This window comes from Tupaia chinensis, unplaced genomic scaffold (genome assembly GCF_000334495.1).
Source record: "Tupaia chinensis unplaced genomic scaffold, TupChi_1.0 Scaffold000067_1, whole genome shotgun sequence".
Lineage (NCBI taxonomy): Eukaryota > Metazoa > Chordata > Mammalia > Scandentia > Tupaiidae > Tupaia > Tupaia belangeri.
The window spans coordinates 2,696,341-2,717,046 of NW_006159526.1; the positions used below are offsets into that span (position 1 = coordinate 2,696,341).

Genomic DNA, 20,706 nt, shown 5'->3' on the forward strand with positions numbered 1-20,706 from the left:
GCTGCTGCTCCTGCTACTGCTCCGGGAAACCGGTGAGAGATCGCGGACGGCCCCCGACCCTCGCGGACCTCCCACTCCCCTCCCTTCTGAGCGGGAGAAGCCTGAGCCCCTTTCTCGTGAGCCCTCCCCGGGTGCCCCCACCGACTCCGACCCTCCCGCGCTCGCCCTCTTCGCTACATCCTCGTCACCCCCCACCCCACGGTTCCTAATTCCAACCGCCCATCCTACGCCGGACTTCCCTGTTCCCCCCTGCCCCTTCCTCAGACCCTTGTATGGAAAAGGTTAAGTCCGAGGTCTCCCGGAGGCCTTGCTCCGGGTCTCCACCCCGCGCCGATCAGTTAACCCGGATCTAGGTTTCTGTCTGAGCTACCCTTCAGGAATGTGGGGAATGTTTCCTCCAACCCAAGCTGGAGGATCCCGACGATAAGGCGAGACCACTCCCCATTTTGCCTTCTTGCCGGGCTGGGCGTCTGAGGCTGGGGAGAACTGAGGACAGGGGCTCAGATGTTGAGATCTTCTAGAGGAGGGCGGAAGATGAGAGTTGGGGCGGCCTGGGAGGACGGGCCTGACTGGGCTCCAACCCCCAACCTTAGGGAGTTGAGGGCTAAGGTCACTGAGCTCCGGCAAAATGATGGTCCGGGCTGGTCTCCTGGGTGCCAAGGTGGAGTGGAGGCTTAGGGGCTTTGTAACTGGTCTAAGGAGGACTGGCAGGAGGGGCTCGAACTCAAACGCTACACATGAAATGATAGGTGGGGGACTCTGGGTTCCTGGTGGACCTGGGGGCAGGTTCCATCTGGTGGGCCTCAGGGGTCACCGTGGGCAGAGGAATAACTTCTAAGATCCAGATGCAGATGCGGGCAGGGAACCTACCTCCTGAGCCCGAGATGCAAGGGCGGGAGGCTCTGGAAGCTGGAGACCATCTGTGGGGTCCCAGGTAGAACGGGAGGCAAGTCCCGAGCTGGGAGCCCCCTCCCTTTCCCTGTGCGCCGACGGTCGGGATGTCCCCGGGGAAGTTTTCCCAGTTTCGCTTACACCAGCCAGAGAGAGGCGGGGCTGTCCTCCCCCAGCTCCTGGTCCGGACTCCCTAGTTTCGGGACCTTATCTTTCCTCTTGTGGTACCTTTGTCCTCCATTCGCTCCGGGAGATGGGCTGGTAGAGCCTCTGACCTAACTCTGCCCGCTTTTCTCTGCTCTGACCCCCCACCCCATTAGAGAGGGGCGGCTCCCAGGAGAGCGAGGGAATAAGAAACAGGTGAAGGAGGGGCCGCGCCTCGCAGGTGACCTGACTGTTTATTTCGAGCTAGAAACTCTGGGTTGCCGGTTTCCAGCCGTTTGCCCAGGAAGGTACACAGGCGAGCTTAGATCACCCTCCCGGCCTCGTTTTCTCCAGGATGTCTGCGAGTTGTCGCCCAGCCTTGACCCAAGCTGGGGGCTTCCTGGCCTCTTCCACCCTCTGCCAGTCCCCTTCTGTGGCAGACGTATGGAGGTGAGATCAAAACCCACCTCCGGACGGTTGCCCAGAATCCACGACATAAATCAAAGCAGTTGTCTCTTGTGTGGGATCTCACAGAAGGTTCCAAACGGCTGTAAGAAACATCCTTTTCCTGTTCCCATTTTACAGATGAAACGCGAGCTTAGACAGGACAAGCCACTTTCCCACAGCCGAGGAACCCACAACTGATCTCTGAGAAGCCAAGACCGCAGAACCCACCTTTTTAAGTTTATTTTTTTTTAAATTTACTTTAAGGTACCGAGTGGCAAAAAGTGAAAAAGCGCCCCGCAGGAAGATGGCCACACTGCAACCCCTTTTCCTTCATTCTCCTCTCGGGATTTTGGGTGCGTGTTATGCGCCTGGCATGTTTCTCAAGCTGCTGGGTCACTGGAACCATGGGGTCAGTCACGTGGGCACCAGCCCCCTTAACCCCGCCACTACCAGACCGCCCCGCCCCACCCCAGCACCGTCACCGTCACCGGGTGGGCTTCGAAGTGCCTCTGAGCCTCCATTTCCTCCTTTGTAAACCGGAGCTAAGGGCTGCAGGCCATTAGGAGGGTTCAGCGCCCTGGAGAAAGCTCTTAGCACCTGGGGAGGGGGCCTTCCCTCTTCCTGACCCTCCACCCTCTACTCCACTCTCCACTGGCTGGCCTCCGCTCTCTCCTCCTCTCCCTCCTTCCCTGCCTTCTCCTCTCTCCTCCCCTGGCTCTCCTCTCCTCATCTCCCAGCTCTTTTTCTCTTCTCTTTCCCCATCCCCTCTCTCCTTTCCACCCATCTCTGTTCACCTGTCGCCAGCTCCTCTGCCTCCCCCTCCCCGGCCCCCTCAGGGAATGAGGGTGCACCACCAGGGCCTCCTGCTGCGCTGGCTCCCCCTCCCAGCCCTCCCCAGCTTCCCCGCTCATCCCTGTCAGCCAGGCGCCTGGGAGTGGAGGGGGAGGGGAGCCGAGGGACTGCAGGCTGGCTGTCTCCTCTCGTTAGGGAAGGGGGACTGGGCAGAGGAGGGGGGCCGGGAGAGGGCTCCAGACAGGAGATGCAGGGATGGGGACACCTGGTCACAAGGAGGAGAGCAGAAGTGAAGTATGGGAGGGGGCAGAAGCAGAATTAGAGATGGCACGAAACACAGCCACAGGGATGGGACAGAGGCGGGGGAGGGGAGCTAGGCACGGACACCGATGGAGGCAGGAACAGCCAGAGAGACACAGAGGTTTGGTGGCAGGCAGGGAACCCCAAGATCCCAGCTGGCCCTAGGAGGACGGAGATGCCATGACCCAGGGAGGTCAGGGCATGGGCAAGCCTCAAGGCCAGCAGCTTGAGTGGGGGACTGGGGAGGGACAGGGTGTTGGGCACGCAGGCCAGCTCCCCCGCCCCTGCCTGGGACACTGTTACATTTTTAATGTCCCAGCGATGCTGAGAAATGGAGCAGGAGGGGGAGGAGAACAGAGGGCCCAGTGAGATGGCCCAGGCGGTGAGGAAGTGTCACACAGATGCAGGAGACCCCAGGGTCAGAGATACCAAGGCCCTGAGAGATGTGGACCAGAGATGGCGAGAGATTAGCGCCTGTAACAATCAAATGCAGAGGCCAGAGACCAGGAGACCCAGAAAGAGACCTCATGCCAGAGACACGGGCCAAGAGAACACAGGGACGACTGCAGATGGGGGTGCCTTCCTGAGCTAAGGGACACGCCCCAGAAGTGGCAGGCAGTGGAGGCGCGGCTCGGAGTGGGCTCGAAGCCCCGTCTGAGCATGTTCAACGGGGGGATCGTGTGGCACGGGGGCAGGAAGCGGAGCCATAGAGGGGCAGCCAGCTGCAGCAGGCACCACCAGTTACCGGGCAGGCTGTGACCACACAGGAGGCCAGAGTTCGATTCCAGCCCCCGTCACAGTCGGGGCAGTGGTGCACTCCCATAGCCCCGGCGACTCGGGAGGCTAGGACGGGAGCGTAGAGCGACCTTGTCCAAAACTAGAGAGAGAGAGACTGTGAGAGATTCAGAGCACAGAGACCGGGGCACCGGGAGGCACAGACAAGAGTAGTAAAGACCTTGCGAACCAGCAGTTAGCGAAATGGCTATGTCGCTGGACTCCCACCTAGTCGACTGCTGTTCACGTCCCGGACCCGGTGGCTTAAAACTCACGCCGGGCGCATGTGCGTGCGTGCCCAAGATCCCGAGAGGAGAATGGAGGAGAAGGGATTGTGGTGTGACCATCCCCCCTGAGGGGGTGATTTCTCGCTTTCTGTCTCTCTGTCTCTCTCTGTCTGGCGAGCGCACGCGCCCTATAGTGAAAACCTCTCCAAAAAAAAAAAAAAAAAAGAGTAATAAAGACCTTGAGAGGGACAGGTAGCCACCAGAGGTCCTGGGAACTGGACACACGGAGGGCCAGAGGCAGAGAGAGAGAAACAGAGACCCCGGGAGAGACAAAAGACACTAGGAGACACCGGAGAGAGAGCTCAAAGACTCAGGAGATAGCACCTGCAAAAAGGGGGAGGCCGGAGTCTCTGAGAGACAGAGACATCGGGATGTGAACTCAGACTAGGCAGACATTTGTGTGGAGAGGGGTCCGTCCCGGGGGCTCAGCCAGGAAGAGCTGTCCGGGAGTCACCCGAGGAGTCTGACACACTGGAGAGACCTTCGGGGTGAGCCAAGCCCCTGCAGAAAAGGGGATTCTCGGCCAGGGGAGGGAGTGGGCCTCGCCCTGGTCTCCCAGCGCCGGCTGCTGACCACCACCCAGACGTGGACTGGGGAGGCCAGAGCAGGTGCAGAAATCCAGGCACAGACACGTAGCCCCATACCTCGTGCTGCCGTGCTCACCCCCCAGACCGGCTCCGGATTTCCGCTGTGGGGTGGGCACTGTGATTAATGCAATTAGTTAATTAACGAGGTGGCTGAGGCAGCAGCTGAGGCCAGTGCTCAGAGCACGCGGGCCTTCAAGGGCCTACTTGAGTCCTGCCGCGCCCTGCCCTGGGAGGCTGGGTCAGCAGGGTTTCATAGGTGTGGGGGGACAGACCAGGCCCAGGAGCCAGCCAGGCCGGAAGCCAGAGCCCAGCCCCCAGCCCCTGTTCCCTCAGACCCAGGAGTCCAGACCCTCCCCATCCCCCCTCCCCTTTCTCTCGGACCCAGGAATCTGACCCCCAGCCCCTCTTGAGCTGAGGAGTCTGGGCCCCCAGGTCTCCCTCCTCCTGGGTTCCATTAATCACCAGGTGCCATCCATTCTGGCTTGGCTTACGCCTCTCTGGATCTCAGGGCTCTAGACTCTATGTCTCTGTCCCCCAGAGTTCTCTGCAGGGGACACAATGGGCTGGGCTCCCGCAGTGCCCTGGGCAGGCCCCACCTTGCCCCCACAGGAAACCTGCAGGCCCGGTCCACTGCAAGAGGAAGTGTGTGCGATGCTCCAGCTGACACTTGGTGAGGCTGTCAGCAGTCTGGCTGGCCCAGGAAAGCCGAGGGAGGCCAGCTTTCTCACGGCCACACTCCTGGCCCAGAGCCACCATGCCCAGGGTCAGACACGGGCACCCACACAGCAGCATCCCGGACGGTGGGGTCCTCGCTGCAGCCCAGCCATCCTCCTGGCTTCATGCCCCCCTCCACCTGAAGCACAAACCTTCTGGGCCTCAGCGAGACCCTGTCCCCTTCGCCCTCATAGCCTGTCAGCCTCTGTGTCCCAGCCATTCCAGCTCTGTCCACACACTCCCCTTCTGAATGCATTTCCAGTCCGGCCCCTCTTCCATCCCCACCACCCCTGTCCTGATCCAGGGGCCTCTTTCTTGCCCTCGTTCCTTGTCTCGCTCTATTTTGAGCAGTTTTTTAAAAATGCAAACCTAACATCAAACCTAACATCCCCCTGCTTACCACTCTCCCTGGCTCCCCAGCGCCTCACCCTCCGCCTAGGCCGTGTAGCCTGCTATCAATTGCCCATCTTCAGCTCATTCCTTCATTCCACACAGCTAGAGTCTACGGTGTGCCCGGCACGGTCCTAGCCCTGGGGAGACGGCGGCGAACAAGACTGACAGAGACAGAGAGGGACAGGGTTCTGCATGACAGGTGTGATAGGCGCCATGAGGGGAAACAGCAGGGCCAAGCCAGCCTGTGTTCTTACCAGCAGGGAGGTCAGGGAATGCGTCACTGAGCGAAGGCCTGAAGGAAGTGAGGGAGGGCGCCTCGGACATGGGGGCATTCTAGAACAGCAAGCGCAAAGGCCCTGAGGCGGGCTTGCCTGGCACGTGGAGGAACAGGCGGCCAGCGCGGCTGGAGCAGGGTGGGCCGAGGGGAGTGGAGATTAGGTCGGACGGTGCCAGGCTTCGCACAGAGCATGCTGGGCGTTGTGGTCGTAAAGACTCGAGCTTTTTGGTCCAGGTAAACCAAATGCCGTGAAAGGCTGGGAGCCATGTGGCGACTCCAGGTTCGGCTCCCTGGCCAGCCTGCTCTGAAAACCGGACTGGAAAGGGGTTCGCAGAGTGACAGAACCCTCTTGATGGTGCTTCCGTCTCCCTGTCTCACCTGTGTGTGCACACACTGCATCTTTAAAAACAGACGAGCATTGGGAACAGCAGTTAGCGTAATGGCTATGTCACTGGACTCCCATGTAGTTGACCATGGTTCAAGTCCCGGACCTGGTGGCTTAAACTCATACGGGGCGCGTGTGCAGGCGTGCCCAAGATCCCGAGAGGAGAATGGAGGAGAAGGGATTGTGGTGTGGCCATCCCCCCGGGGGGTGATTTCTCGCTTTCTGTCTCTATGTCTCTCTCTGTCTTTCTGGCGAGCGCACGCGCCCTATAGCAAAAACCTCTCAAAAACAAAACAAAACAAAACAAAACAAAAACCGGACGAGCATTTTTTTCTGAATGACAGAGACCTTTGGGAGGACTCTGAGCAGAGAGGAGGGACCCGATCTGCAGTGACTGCTGTGGGATCCTACTGGCAGTGCGTGGGCCCAGACCTCCGGGCAACCAAAATCCTGAAGGCAGGAGGCAGCCCAGGCAGGAGGTGATAGTGGAATAGATCACGCTGGGGACCCTGGAGGGCTCAGATGTGATCAATTACAAATAAATTTGCAGAACAGACCTACAGGATTTCCCGATGTGTCTCTTGTGGGGCGAGACAGAAAGAGGAGTCAAGATGACCCCAAGGCCTCGATCCTGAATCTTTGACTGAAGTGGAAATGCCTTAAAAACGGACTATCAGGGGACCAGCAGATGGTGTAATGGTTACATCACTGGACTCCCATGTAGTTGACCGCGGTTCGAGCCCTGGACCCAGCAGCTTAAAAGTCACGCCCTGGGGAACCAGCAGTTAGCGTAATGGCTATGTCGCTGGACTCCCACGTAATCGACCACAGTTTGCGTCCCGGACCCGGTGGCTTAAAACTCACGCCGGGCGTGTGTGCATGAGTGACCAAGATCCCGAGAGGAGAATGGAGGAGAAGGGATTGCGGTGTCACCATCCCCCCTGGGGGGTGATTTCTCGCTTTCTGTCTCTCTGTCTCTCTCTGTCTGTCTGGCGAGCACACGCGCCCTATAGCGAAAACCTCTCCAAAAAAAAAAAAAAAAAGTCACGCCTGGAGTGTGTGCGTACGCGCCCAAGATCCCGAAAGGAGAATGGAGGAGAAGCAACTGTGGCAAGGCCATCCCCTCCCCAGGGGGGGGATTTCTCACTTTCTATGGCCCTTTTTCTCTCTGTCTCTCTGGTGAGTGCACACGTCCTACAGTAAAACTTTCTTTCTTTCTTTTTTTTTAAAGGACAATTAGGGGCCAGCCAGTAGCACTGTGGTTAGGGCCGCTCCCCCACTTGGCCAGCTGCGTGGTCTGAGTTCCAGACTCAGCGTCTTGAAAAACCCTGGGCACGCGTGCATGTGTGCCCAACATCCTGACAGGAAGGGGGTGGACAAGGCACTGCTGTGTGGTCATCCCCTCGGGGGGTGCTTTCTCACTTTCTCTCTCTGTCTCTGTCTCTCTGGCGTGTGCATATACCCTGTAGCAAACTAAAAACAGAGAAAAGGACCATTCACCTAGCGGGGCCTGAACCTCCTAGCTGTTTATGCAGAATGAGAAACTTAAAAATGAGGGTCTGGCAGGGATGGGCCTTGCGCCCAATTCTTTCAGGGTCTAGCAGGTGCTGGTTTCCTCTGAAATGCCTGCCCTCGCGACGCCGATGGCCTGGGGGACACGCTGATGGCCTGGGGGACACGGAATGTCTATAGTTACGATGAGAGAGGCGCTGGCTGGGCTGACGAAGCTCAAGGTGGAGGAGAGGAGAGCAGCTAGCCAGGGTGGGGTGGGGCTGGCATCTGGGGCCCAGTGTTTAGGGACAAAGAGCCACCAGGAGCTGGCACCACAGGAAGCTGATGTTGTTCTTTTACCACCTAAAGCCAACAGTACTCAGACCCCACCCTCCACATGGAGGGTGGCCTCCCTTAGGTGAGCCGGGCACCTGGCAGTCATGATTGCTCCTTAGGACAAGAAATCCTGGAAGGGACCCAGGCCTCCTCCTCCACGAAGCTCTCTGTCTCTCCCTCTCCCCTTCAGATGGGTTGGGGCCGTGCTCCAGGTTCTTGCCCCACTACCTCCGTCCTCAGCCTTCAGGGCATTCTGTGTGTGTGTGTGTGTGTGTGTGTGCACACGTGTGTTAAGGAGTGGAAGCCACGGTCAGTGAGGGGGGGAGCAGACTTGTTGACTTTGCAATGAAGTCAGGATGTGACAGGTTTTTGTTTTGTTTTGTTTTTTGTTTTAAATTTGACCAGAGAGAGACAGAGAAAAAGGGAAAGTGAGAAAGCAAAAGCCACCAGGTTTGGGACTCGAACCGTAATCGGCCATGTGGGAATTCAGTGCCTTTAACCACCACGCCACCTGCTGACCCTGACAATTTTTGCTCTCATTATTTATTCCGTGAGTGAGAGAGCATCTCCAACAGGGTGGTGACACGACCCAGATTGTGGGCACGTGTGTGCCCGCATACGCAGAGAGGTCCTCAGAAGCCAAACTGGCACCTTCATGTCGGTCAGCCCGGCAATGTCGCGTTTGCTGCTGTGCTGCCCTGCGGCCCCTCAGGGCACCCTTGGTGACAGCTCGTGTTCAGGGTTTGTTCACGGCGTCAGGCCTGGAGGAAAGCCCCTGCCTTGGCACCCGTGTTCGGCAGAGGACCCGAGAGTCATCCAGCGGGGTGTTCTGGCTCCCACTGTGTGCCCAGCCCCGGTGGAGGTGCTGGGGAGACAGCAGGGAGCGAGGCGGTCAGATCCCTGTCCTCAGGCTGCGTCTCTAGCAGCCAGGCCCTGTTTTGTGAGCAACTGTCTGTTTCTTGGACTAGACTGGGAGGGAGAGAATGTGGCCCGCAGATTCTCTCAGGCCCACCGTTCTCTGACCATTCGTATCTGCCAGCCTCCCCTCCACGCCCGGCTCAGCCTTGGCCTTTCCTCCTTCCTCTCTCCTTCCTTCCTTTCTTCTTTTTCTCTTTCTTTTTTTGGAGAGATTTTTGCTATAGGGTGCATACATTTGCCAGAGACAAAAAAGATATACAGAAAGCGAATAATCACTCCCCCGGGGTGGATGGGCACGCATACACATGCACCTGGTGTGAATTACAAGCCACCAGATCCGGGATTCAAACCGTGATCGGCCGCGTGGGAGTTCAGCGAGGTAACCCTTACGCCATCTCCTGGCCCCAGACTTTTCTTTAAGTTTGTTTGTTTGTTTTGTTTTCCATGAAAAGCAGAGATAGAGAGCACCCCCTCCAGGGTCTTCACGCTGTGACACACCCCAAGCCTCAGCCAGCCGGGGTCACAGGCACCCACGTGCACCTGGTGTGCTCAGGAGACCACCAGGGGACCTGCCACGTGGCCTGAGTGCCGCAGAGCACGCACCGCACCGACGTGGCGCCACCGCGGCTCCCTTGCTCGGCCCTTCTGACACTTTCTCGGGCCATTTTGCTGCCTCGTCATTTATTTCTACCCAGATCACCGCCTTCTCCTCAGGCCTTGGCTCAAGTCATTCTTCAGCAGAAAAACCCTCAAGGCCTTCCACTTGCCAACGGGAAAACGGCCCCCCCCCCCCCCCCCAGCTCCTGAGCCAGCTGAGAGCCTTATCTCAAACTCAGCACCTTTGGGGGCCAGGAGAGAGCAGGAGGAGCCCAAGAAGGAGTGCCCTCTGGAAGGGGGTTGTCCTTCCTTGGTCCACTCAACCATTGCCCCTGGGACCCCCACATTCTGCTTTTTGTCTGAACTTTTTTTTTTTTTAACTTTTATTATTTTATTTATTTATTATTACTTGTTAGTTTGACCAGAGAGAGAGAGAGAGAGAAAGTAAGAAAGCAAGTCACCAGGTCCAGGACTTGAACCGTGGCCGACCATGTGGGAATCCAGCACCTTAACCACCACACCACCTGCTGGTCCCTTGTCTGAACTTTTTGACGCTCACCTCGGGATGATTCTGTGAGGGCTGCCAATTCTGGGAAGCAGCACTGTGGTGGGGGCGCTGTGAACACACCAGGGGTGGCTGTGGCCTGTAACTCACCAATGCAGGCCCTGTGAGAAGCTCTCGTGGGAAAATCATACCAGGCAGCTTTAACATCCCCATTTCAGGGACCAGCAGTTGGCGTAATGGCTATGTCGCTGGACTCCCATGTAGTTCACTGCAGTTCGAGTCCTGGACCCAGTGGATTAAACTCACATCAGGCGTGTGTGCGTGCGTGCCCAAGATCCTGAGTGCCCAAGATCCAGAGAGGAGAATGGAGGAGAAGGGATTGTGGTGTGGCCCTCCCTCGAGGGGGGGAGTGATTTTTCGCTTTCTGTCTGTCTCTGGTGAGCGCATGTGCCCTATAGCAAAAAAACTCTTAAAAAAAAATATATATATATATATATCCATTTCGGAGATGAAGGAACTTAGGTCTGGAAGCGAGGGCCTGGCTGCACAGGGACACAGGCAGCAGGAAGCCCTCGTCTGTCTGCTCCAGATCTGGCCCTGACTGCATATTGCAGCCCCTGCGGGGGTGAAGCCACTTGGCTTGAAAATCACACCAGGTGCGTGTGTGCGTGGATGCCCAAATTTCCGAGAGGAGAGTGGAGGAGAAGGGACTGCAGCATGGCCACCGCCCCACCCCGGGGGAGGATTTCTCACTTTCCCTCTCTCTGTTTTTCTCCAGCAAGCGCATGTGCCTTATCTATAGCAAAAATTCAGTAAATAAATAAACAAATAAACATTTTAAAAGGGTGTAACTGATGCCGGCTCGCTCTGACCGAGACCGAGACTCTTTTTACCCATAGTCCCTGGACTATTCCTGTCCAGGGGACAGCTTTCTGCCAGTGACCTCTGGTTAGTCACCTCCTCGTGCCCCCTAAGTTCCTGTGTGTGAGGCCAGGGGCTACCCATCTCCGTCAGAGCACGCTGGTGTCAGATGCACCCCTTTTTTTTTTTTTTCTTTTTGGAGAGATTTTCACTGTAGGGTGCATGCACTCACCAGACAGACAGAGAGAGACAGAGAGACAGAAAGCAAGAAATCACCCCCCAGGGGGGATGGCCACACTGCAATCCCTTCTCCTCCATTCTCTTCTCGGGATCTTGGGCACGCACGCACACGCGCCCGGCGTAAGTTTAAGCCACCGGGTCCGGGACATGAACCGCGGTCGATTACATGGGAGTCCAGCGACATAGCCATTACACTAACTGCTGGTCCCAGTTGCACCCTTTTTAAATTTTTGTTTGTTTATTTATTTACTGAATTTTTGCTGTAGATAAGGCACATACACTTGCTGGAGAAAAACAGAGAGAGGGAAAGTGAGAAATCCTCCGCCGGGGTGGGGCGGTGGCCATGCTGCAGTCCCTTCTCCTCCACTCTCCTCTCGGCAATTTGGGCATCCACGCACACACACACACACACACACACACACACACCTGGTGTGATTTTCAAGCCACCGAGCCCGGGACTCAAACTACAAAATCAGCCACATGGAATCCAGCCGTCTTAACCCCCACACCTCCTGCTGGATCTATTTTTGTTTTTTTAAGTTCATTTATTTATTTTTTCCATGAGTAGGAGACAGAGAAACAGAGATAGCGCACACTTGTGCAATCCAGACACCGGAACAGGTCCTGGTTCCTGCCCCAGCCCCAGCCCACCCCGGATCACTGTCTTGTGTTCATCCCACTTGCCCCTTTGAATAGGGCAGGTCTCCTGGCCTCTCCTCCCCTCGGGCTGAGTGTCAAGGGTCCCTCGTAATTACCCTGACCTTGCTGGGTTTACTTACCAAGCACTGAGGTGAGTTTCCTGTGGCCGGTGTTAAGTGCTCTACAAACATCCTTTGATCCTTGTAACAACTCAGGAGACCACTGTTATTATCCTCCTTTATAGCTGCAGAAACTCAGGCACCGGGAGGTTAAGTGACTTGCACAAGGTCACATAGCCAGTGAGTGGCAGAACTAGGATTGGGACCCCCTGAGTCTGTGCCCTTGGTCACCATGCTGTCCTGATTTGCCCAGCAGAAAACCATTCTCCCTGGTTCCTGTTTTCATTTTTTCCCCCCAAATTATTTATTTATTTATTTTTAAGTTTCGCTATAGGGCACATGTACTCACTGGGCAGAGAGAGAAGTGAAGAGAGGGAAAGTGAGAAGTCACCCCTGGGGAGTGGCCACACCACAGTCCCTTCTCCATGAGCCTCTTGGAATTTCGGACCGGCATGCACATGGCCTTTTCAAGCCTCTTGGTCCAGGATTCAAACCATGCTGTTGACCATGTAGAGCCAGGCTGCACTAACCACCACCCCACCCTGTGACCCTGTGGTATGGGAATATATACCTTAATAATGCTGTTCAAAAATAATAATAGTAATGAGGGCCAACAGGTGGCATGGTGGTTAAGAGCACTGGACTCCCACATAGTCAACTGCAGTTCAAGTCTCAGACCTGGCAGCTTGCTTTCTCTCTTTCTCTCTCTCTCTCTCCACCCTCTGGTCAAATTAGAATAAATAAAATAAACAAAGTTGGGGACCGGCAGTTAACGTAATGGCTATGTCGCTGGACTCTCATGTAGTCGACCATGGTTCGAGTCCCGAATTCGGTGGCTTAAACTTACACCGAGTGCATGTACGTGCGTGCCCAAGATCCCAAGAGGAGAATGGAGGAGAAGGGATTGTGGTGTGGCCATCCCCCCCACCCCCGGGGTGATTTCTTGCTTTCTGTCTCTCGGTGTCTTTCTGTCTTTCTGGTGAGCGCACAAGCCCTGTAGCAAAAACCTCTCCAAAAAAAAAAAAAAAAAACAAACAAAACTATTCATTACCCCCCAAAGAAACCCTATGATGAGATATTTGGGAGCCACTAGAAAAAATGAGGAAGTTCTTTATATATTTAAATGTAAATATATTCATGATGGGCAAAAGGTGCAAAGCAGCTGTTGTAGAAACTGTCCCATTTCTTCATAAATACATATACACACATATATGTATGTGTTTGTTTATGGTGGGAGTCCAGCGACATAGCCATTGCGCTAACTGCTGGTTCCCAATAGGCAGAAAGGTTTTCTAGAAAAGTGAAGGGCCAGCAGGAGACTTCTACATGGCCAACCATAGTTCAAGTCCCAGACCTGGTGACTTGAAAATCACACTGGACACATGTGCATACACACAAAAATCCCAGGAGGAAAATGGAGAAGGGATTGCAGTATAGCCACCCCACCATGGGGTGATTTCTCCCTGTCCCTCTCGCTGTCTCTCCTCGGAGAATGCATGAACCTTATGATAAAAACCTAATTAAAAAAAAAGCAAGAGAACCGTTTTCTAAAAAGCTGAGGGGAGAGGGTTTAAGACTATCCTGACACTTTATTTAAATTTTCTTTTATTATGCCAGAGGGTGCATGTGCTTGCTAAAGAGAGACAGAGACAGAAAGACAAAGAGAGGGAGAAGGAGAAAACGCCCCTCGTGGGGAACGGTCACACCACACAGTCTCCTCTCCCCCACTTCTCCATTCTGTTGGGATTTAGGGCTCACACCCACATGGCGCCCAGCATTTTTCAAGCCACTGAGGCCAGGATTCAAACCCCATGGTCAGCCATGCAGGGTATGGTTCCCTTAACCACTAGGCCATGGGCTGACCTCACGTTTTCATGTAAAATTTAGGGACCAGCAGTTAGCGTAATGGCTATGTCGCTGGACTCCAACGTAGTCGACCATAGTTTGAGTCCCGGACCTGGTGGCTTAAAACTCACACTGGGCGCGTGTGCGTGCATGCCCAAGATCCTGAGAGGAGAATGGAGGAGAAGGGATTGTGGCGTGGCCATCTCCTCTAGGGGGTGATTTCTTGCTTTTTGTCTCTCTTTCTCTCTCTGTCTGACTAGTGAGCATGCATACCCTGTAACAAAAACTTCTCCAAACAAAAAAATTTATTTTGCGGGGCCAGCAGGTGGTGCGATGGTTAAAGGCTCTGGATTCCCACATGGCCAACCGCAGTTTGAGTCCCAGATCTGACGGTTTGCTTTCTTGCTTTTCCTTTCTCTCTCACTGTGGTCAAATTTAACAAATAATAACGAATGGAATCAAATAAGTAAATAAACCTTTGCTATTATTTTGTCATAGATATAACTTTTTATTTATTTATTTCCAGGAGATTTGCCCCCCCCCTTTTCTAAGATAGATTTTTGCTATAGGGCATGTGTGCTCGCTGGAGAGACAGAGACAGAAAGTGAGAAATCAGCCCCAGGGAGGATGGCCACGCCACAATCTCTTTTCCATTCTCCTCTCAGGATTTTGGGCATGCACACACATGTGCCCAGTGTGATTTTTCAGGCTGCCGGGTCTGAGACTTGAACCACCGTTGACCATGTAGAGATGTGACCATTACACCATCTGCTAGTTCTTGTTACCCATATTTTTAATCATCAGAGGATGAATATGTTTGCCAGAGAGAGGCAGAGAGAGAGAGAGAGACACCCCACAATGGACAGACAGTGTCATGCTTCGCTGTTTCTCCATCCCATCGGAATTTGGGGCACACACGTGCAGATTGCCCACATGGTTTTCGAGTCACCAGGGTCAGATTTGAACTGCCATCAGCCATGTGAGATCCAGTTCCCTGAACCTCTGGCTGCTGGGCCAGCCCTATAATGAAAAATTTAAACAGAAAGATTTAAGTTGCAAGAATGGCCTGGGAGCCCCCCATCCTCCCACCCTAAACTTGACAGTGGTGACACTGCTTGCTTTTCGCTGAGCCAAGACTACATTGCAGGGACCAGCAGTTAGTGTAATGGCTATGTCGCTGGACTCCCACATAGTCAACCGCGGTTCGAGTCCCGGACCCGGTGGCTTAAACTCACGCCGGGCGTGTGTGCATGGGTGTCCAAGATCCCGAGAGGGGAACGGAGAAGGGATTGCAGCATGGCCATCCCCCTTGGAGGGTGATTTCTAGCTTTCTGTCTCTCTCTCTCTGTGTCTGGCGAGCACACGTGCCCTATAGCAAAAACCTCTTCAAAAAAAAAAGAAAAAAAAAAAGAAAAGAAAAGAAAAAGATATTCCACATATCACAAGTTAATTATCTTAGCTAAGACTATTAGCTATGGGATCGGAAGGTGGTGTGGAGGTTGAGGCAGCTCAATCCCACATGGCCAACTGTGGTTCACATCCTGTACCCAGTGGCTTGAGAAACCTGTGGGCATGTGTGCGTGCATGTCCAAAATCCCAAGGCGAATAGAGGAGAAGGGATTGCGGTGTGGCCATCCCCCCATCCCAGGCGGTGCTTTCTCACTTAACCCTCTTTTTCTCATTGTCTCTTTCTCTCTCTCTCTAGCAAGTACACATGATAGATAGATAATTAGATAGATAGACAGACAGATAAATAATAGATAGATAAAAATTAACTGTAATTCCATGATATGTAATCTAGTCTGGGTTCAAATTTCCTTAGTTTTTTCCCCGAAGGCCTTCTCTCGCCGACTTTTTTGGAATTGGGACCCTGGGAAGTCCCCTTCCATTGCATTTGAGGCTGGCATTTCCCCGGTCTCTCAGCGAGGACCCTGCTTGGCCTGGAGGGCCCTGGCACCCTTCTCACCTGACCTCTCTCTCTGCTCTCTCCCCAGGAGCTCAGGATGTGCGAGTTTTGGTGCTCCCTGAGGTTCGGGGCCAACTGGGGGCCACCGTGGAGCTGCCGTGCCACCTGCTGCCACCTGCCCCAGAAGTGCGTGTCTCACAGGTGACCTGGCAGCGCCTGGATGCAGCCGGGGGCAGCGAGAGCGTGGCTGTCTTCCACCCTTCGTACGGTCCCAGCTTCCCCAGCCCGCGGCCCGGCAAGGAGCGGCTGTCCTTTGTCACCACTGGCCAGAACACCGGAGCCCGGCAAGACACAGAGACAGAGCTGCGGGACGCCACGCTGGCCCTGCGGGGGCTGACGGTGGAGGATGAGGGCAACTACTCGTGCGAGTTTGCCACCTTCCCCAAGGGGCCCGTCCGGGAGGTGACCTGGCTCAGAGCCATAGGTGAGCAGGGCGGGGCATGTGGGACGGTTGCAGTACAGCTCTGCTTCTCCCTGCTGAGCTGGCTTCCCGCTCTGCTCCTTGGGCTTTTCTGTGTGCTGGGGAGGTCTTGGCTGTGTTCTGGAGAAAAATCTAGGAACAGGGGAGGGAGCCCTGCAGGAATCCAAGAGAAGAGAGTTTGGGGCAGGGGGAACAGCGAGTGCAAAGGCCCTGAGGCAGGGCTCACCTGGAGCATGAGGACTGGGAGGGGCGTCATCCGTGTGACTAGAGACATGTGAATGGGGGAACAGGAGGAGATGGTCAAGGAGGTGATGGAGACAGCACAGATGGCCTCATAGACCATGGTACGACTTCAGCTTCTGCCCTGGGAGAACAGCCCCATGGCAGGTTCTGCACAGCGGAGGTACGATCGGCCTGGGTTTCCATAGGCTCTCTCTGGCTGCAAAAGAGCCTGTGTATGGAAGCTGAGCGACCTCAGTGGAGGGGACTGCAGACCTCCAGGCAGGAGGTAGTGGCTTGGAGGCGAGGACACAGTGGCCATGTGAGACAAGGAAGGGTAGGAAGAGCCACCTGTAGGCAAAGCAGTGGAATGGATGTACAAGCCGAGGGAACAGCATTGCAGGGGGGACAGCATATGCACAAGCTGGAGCCCAGCATGTCCCAGAAACGGAAAAGAGGCTGCCGAGGGCAGGCAGACGCGTGAGCGACCAACCCTCGTGGAAGCAGGAAGCCGCCTGGGCTGACTGCCTAGGCCTCCCAGGCAGAGGCGAGGAGGTTGAACTTCACCCGCAGAGCTGCTGGGAGCTGTTAGAGGTTTCCTACCCCATGAGAGACAGGTCTGATCGTTACGGCGGGCACGGAGCCTCCGGTGGAAGGGAGCCGGAGCCAGGTGTGAGGGCTCTGGCTGGGCAGTGGGGGCTGAGGGAGGCGGACAGGAAAAGATGCTCCCAGGGGCTGGTCCCAGGCTTGCACGTGTGGAGGAAGGAGGAGGATCGGAAAGGACTCCCTGGACTGAGCCCATCGCAGTGCAGTTCACTGCTGCACAGAGGAAGCCAGGACCCATGTGGTGGTCAGGGCCCAAACCCTGGCAGCCTGAAAAACCCAGGATGGTAGCAGCCCCATAGCACAGTGGTGAGTTCACATGGCCGACCATGGTTTGAGTCCCAGCCCCAGTGGCTTGCTAAACAAGCCAGGTGTGTACGTGCATGTGTGTGTGTGTTTGTGTGTGTACACGCGCACACATGGGTGTATGCCTCAGATCCTGACAAGATAGAGAAATGGAGGAGAAGGGATTGCAGTGTGACCATGTCCCTTTGGGGGTGCTTTCTCTCTCCCTCTCCCTCAGATGGGATGGTGAACTAGAGGAGAAAGAACTACTGCATGGTCGGGGGGGGGTTCTCTCTTTCTCTGTCTCTCTCTGTCTCTCTCTCTCTCTCTCGTGCTCTTGACCCAGCCATGCACAGAGCACTCTCTCTGGTATAAAATAAAATTTAAAAAAAAGAAAAGAAAAAGGGGACCAGTAGTTGGCATAATGGCTATGTCACTGGACTCCCATGTAGTCAACCGCGGTTCGAGTCCTGGACCCGGTGGCTTAAACTCACGCCGGGTACGTGTGCATGTGTGCCCAAGATCCCGAGAGGAGAATGGAGGAGAAGGGATTGCGGCGTGGGCATCCCCCCCTGGGGCTGATATCTCGCTTTCTATCTCTCTGTCTCTCTCTGTCTTTCTGGCGAGCGCACACTCCCTATAGCAAAAACCTCTCCAAAAAAAAAAAAAAAAAAGAAAAAGAAAAAGAAGAACTGACTCTTCAGAAGGTGTTTTCTTCTTTCTTGAATTGCCGGAGAACGCACGCACTCACCAGAAAGAGCAAGAGCGGGGGGAGAAAGCACCCCCGGTGGGCACAGTCATGCTGCAGCCTTTTTCCTGCCCCATCAGGATTTGGGCACTTGTGCACTAGCACTGGGCAGGAGATTCGAACTGTAGCGTGGGGGCGGCAGTCAGCCCTGGGGGATCTGTCTTTCTCTACGCTGAGCTGCAGGGCCGGCCCCAGGGAAGGTTTTTTTTTTTTCTTTTTCGAAGGATGCTCTTGCTAAATCCTGGAAGTCCCCTGGGATGCCCCCTTCCCCGGCAACTTCCCTGATGCCACATCAGTCGGGACATTTGTGTCCTCTCCTCAGCCCCAGAGAGTTGAAGGCCCCCCTGCCCCGTCCCTGGGGAAACATCGCCCTTTCCAAGGAGCCCGGAAACCAGAGTTGATTTCTAGAGTCCAGGCGGGGCTCTCCTCGCCTCCTGCAAAAGCATCTTGCACAGTTGTTGGTTCTGGGGGTAGAGCCTGCAAGAGCAGCCGCTACCGCCCCGGGCACTGTGGGCTGTGGGTCTCGGGGCAGGGCAGAGTGAACCACCAAACCCTGCCTTTGTCCGGACGGGGCCCACAAGTCGCTGAGGGGAGAGGTTGGGGGAACTCCCTTGAGGAAGTGAGGCTTGGGCTGGGATCTGGTGAAGACCAGAACAAGCGATGAAGTCACCTGACCCGAAGGGGGGGCGGAGGGGGGAGGGGGTGTCTGCAGTTGCTGCCCAGGGGCTCCCAGGGGCGGGGGTAGGTTTGGGTTCAAGGACATCGCTGTGCCCAAGGACAGATGGGAGGGCAGCTTGGTGGGAACGGAGAGGAGGGGAGGACCCCAGGCGAGCAGAGTTTAGGAGGGTTTCAAAAGTGCGAATTTATTGGGAACCAGCAGTTAGCGTAATGGCTATGTCACTGGACTCCCACGAAGTCAACCGCGGTTCATGTCCCGGACCCGGTGGCTTAGAACTCACGCTGGGTGCGTGTGCGTGCGTGCCCAAGATCTTGAGAGGAGAATGGAGGAGAAGGGATTGTGGCGTGACCATCCCCCCTGAGGGGTGATTTCTCGCTTTCTATCTCTATGTCTCTCTCTGTCTGGCGAGCGCACACGCCCTATAGTGAAAACCTCTCCAAAAAAAAAAAAAAGTGTGAGTTTATTTTGGAGGCCAAGTCTGTGGCATGGTAGTTATGTGCTGCTTAGGAGAAGCCAGAGCCCACGTGGCACCCAGGATTCGAATCCCTGGCCTGGGCAGTCTGAAACTCAGGGCACGCGTGTGACTGTTTGAGATGCACCGGGCCGGAGGACTGGAGGAAGGGGCGTGCAGGGTGCCCAGACCCTGTGGAGGGAGCTCCTTTCTCTCTGTCTCTCTCTCTCACGTGTAAATAAGAGGAAAGGGCACAAGTTTATTTTGGTGAAAAGGTTTTGAAATCCGTGCATAGTTTCTCTCCTGTTTTCTGTGAACTGGGTTAAGATCCCTAATACCATGAGGGTGGGTGGTGCCAGAGGAACCTGGGACCTAAGTCTCAGTGCTCAGGGGACAGACAAGGGTAGGGACACACAGGTCAGCGTGAGCTGCTGTTCCTCTTGGAGGCTTGTTTTGGGATCTTTTTTCCTTTATTTATTTAAGTTTTTTGTCCTGATATTTTTCCACATGTTCCAGGAAGATGAGGTGAAGAGGGCAATAAAGAGCCGAGCAGCTCTGGAAGTCTGTGGTCTTTCCGCTGCTTCTGGCCCAACCTGAGGGGGTTACAGGGACAGAATGAGGGGCCTTTTATTAACAATCAGCTGGGCTTTTATTTGTTCATTTTAATTTTTTTCCCCATGAGTGAGAGAGACAGCACCCTTACCAGAGTCTTGACCCTGTGACCCAGTCCTATGGTGGTACATATGCCTGGTGCACCAGGAGGGTCTCGGGATGGGAACCTGGAACCTTCCCGTGTGGGTCAGTCTTGCATGTGCATGTGTGTGTGTGTGTGTGTGCATGTATGTGTGTGTGTGTTTAGCTATAGGACATGTGTGCTTGCTGGACAGAGACAGAGAGAAAATGAGAATCGACCTCAGTGGAAATGGTCACAGCACAGCCCTGTCTTCTCCATTCTCCTGGAATCTGGGGCACGCACACACACGTGCCCAGCGTGATTCTCAGGCCACGGGGCCTGGGACTCGAACCGCATAGTTGGTTGTGTGGGAGTCCAGTGTCTCGACCTCCATGCCACCTGCTGGCCTGAGCATCGGGTGTTACTGCTACACCACCGGCCAGGCCCTCAGCCACACAGACCTTTGAACCACATTATTCAGCCTCCACCTTTGGAATGACTTATTTAACTTTATTTGTTATTATTATTTAGAGGTTTTTATCTCAGAGAGAATGACAGACAGTTGCAATCAGAGGGAAAGTGAGAAATCGCCCCCTGGGGGGTATGGCCACTCCGCAATCCTTTCTCTTCCAAGGGATCTTGGGCGTGCACACACACGCTCCTAGTGTGATTTTGAAGCCACTGGGCCCAGGGCTTGAACCGCAGTAGGCTATGTGCGAGTCCAGCGTTGTAGCTGCTACGCCGTCTGCTGGCCTCGTTATTTATTTATTTATTTTTAAAGAATTATTTAATTTAATTTATCTGTCTATCTATCTTTATTTACTTATTTCAGTTTGACCAGAGAGAGAATGAGAGAGAGAGAAAGAGAAAGTGGGGAAGCAAGCTGCCAAGTCCAGGACTCCAACCGTGGTCACTTATGTGGGAGTCCAGTGCCTTTAACCACCACGCCATCTGCAAGCCCCAAACCAATTATTACTATTTTTTTAAAATAATTATTTTATTTAACTTTTTTTTTTTTTTTAACTTAAGTTTTAATTCAACCAGAGAGGAACAGAGCAAAAGAGAGCAGGAAATTGAGAAAGCAAGCCACCAGGTCTGGGACTTGAACCATGGTTGACC

At 54.7% G+C, this 20,706-nt stretch overlaps 1 protein-coding gene across 1 annotated transcript in view; it reads left to right on the forward strand.

Annotated features, from left to right (window-relative positions):
• The window catches only part of NECTIN2 (nectin cell adhesion molecule 2), a gene marked incomplete at its 5' end in the record, with an annotated part of 31,583 nt that continues 10,877 nt past the window's right edge, over positions 1–20,706 (forward strand). The window contains 2 exon segments of the mRNA XM_014582975.1: positions 1–32; positions 15,537–15,932. Coding sequence (XP_014438461.1) covers positions 1–32; positions 15,537–15,932 — 428 coding nt within the window.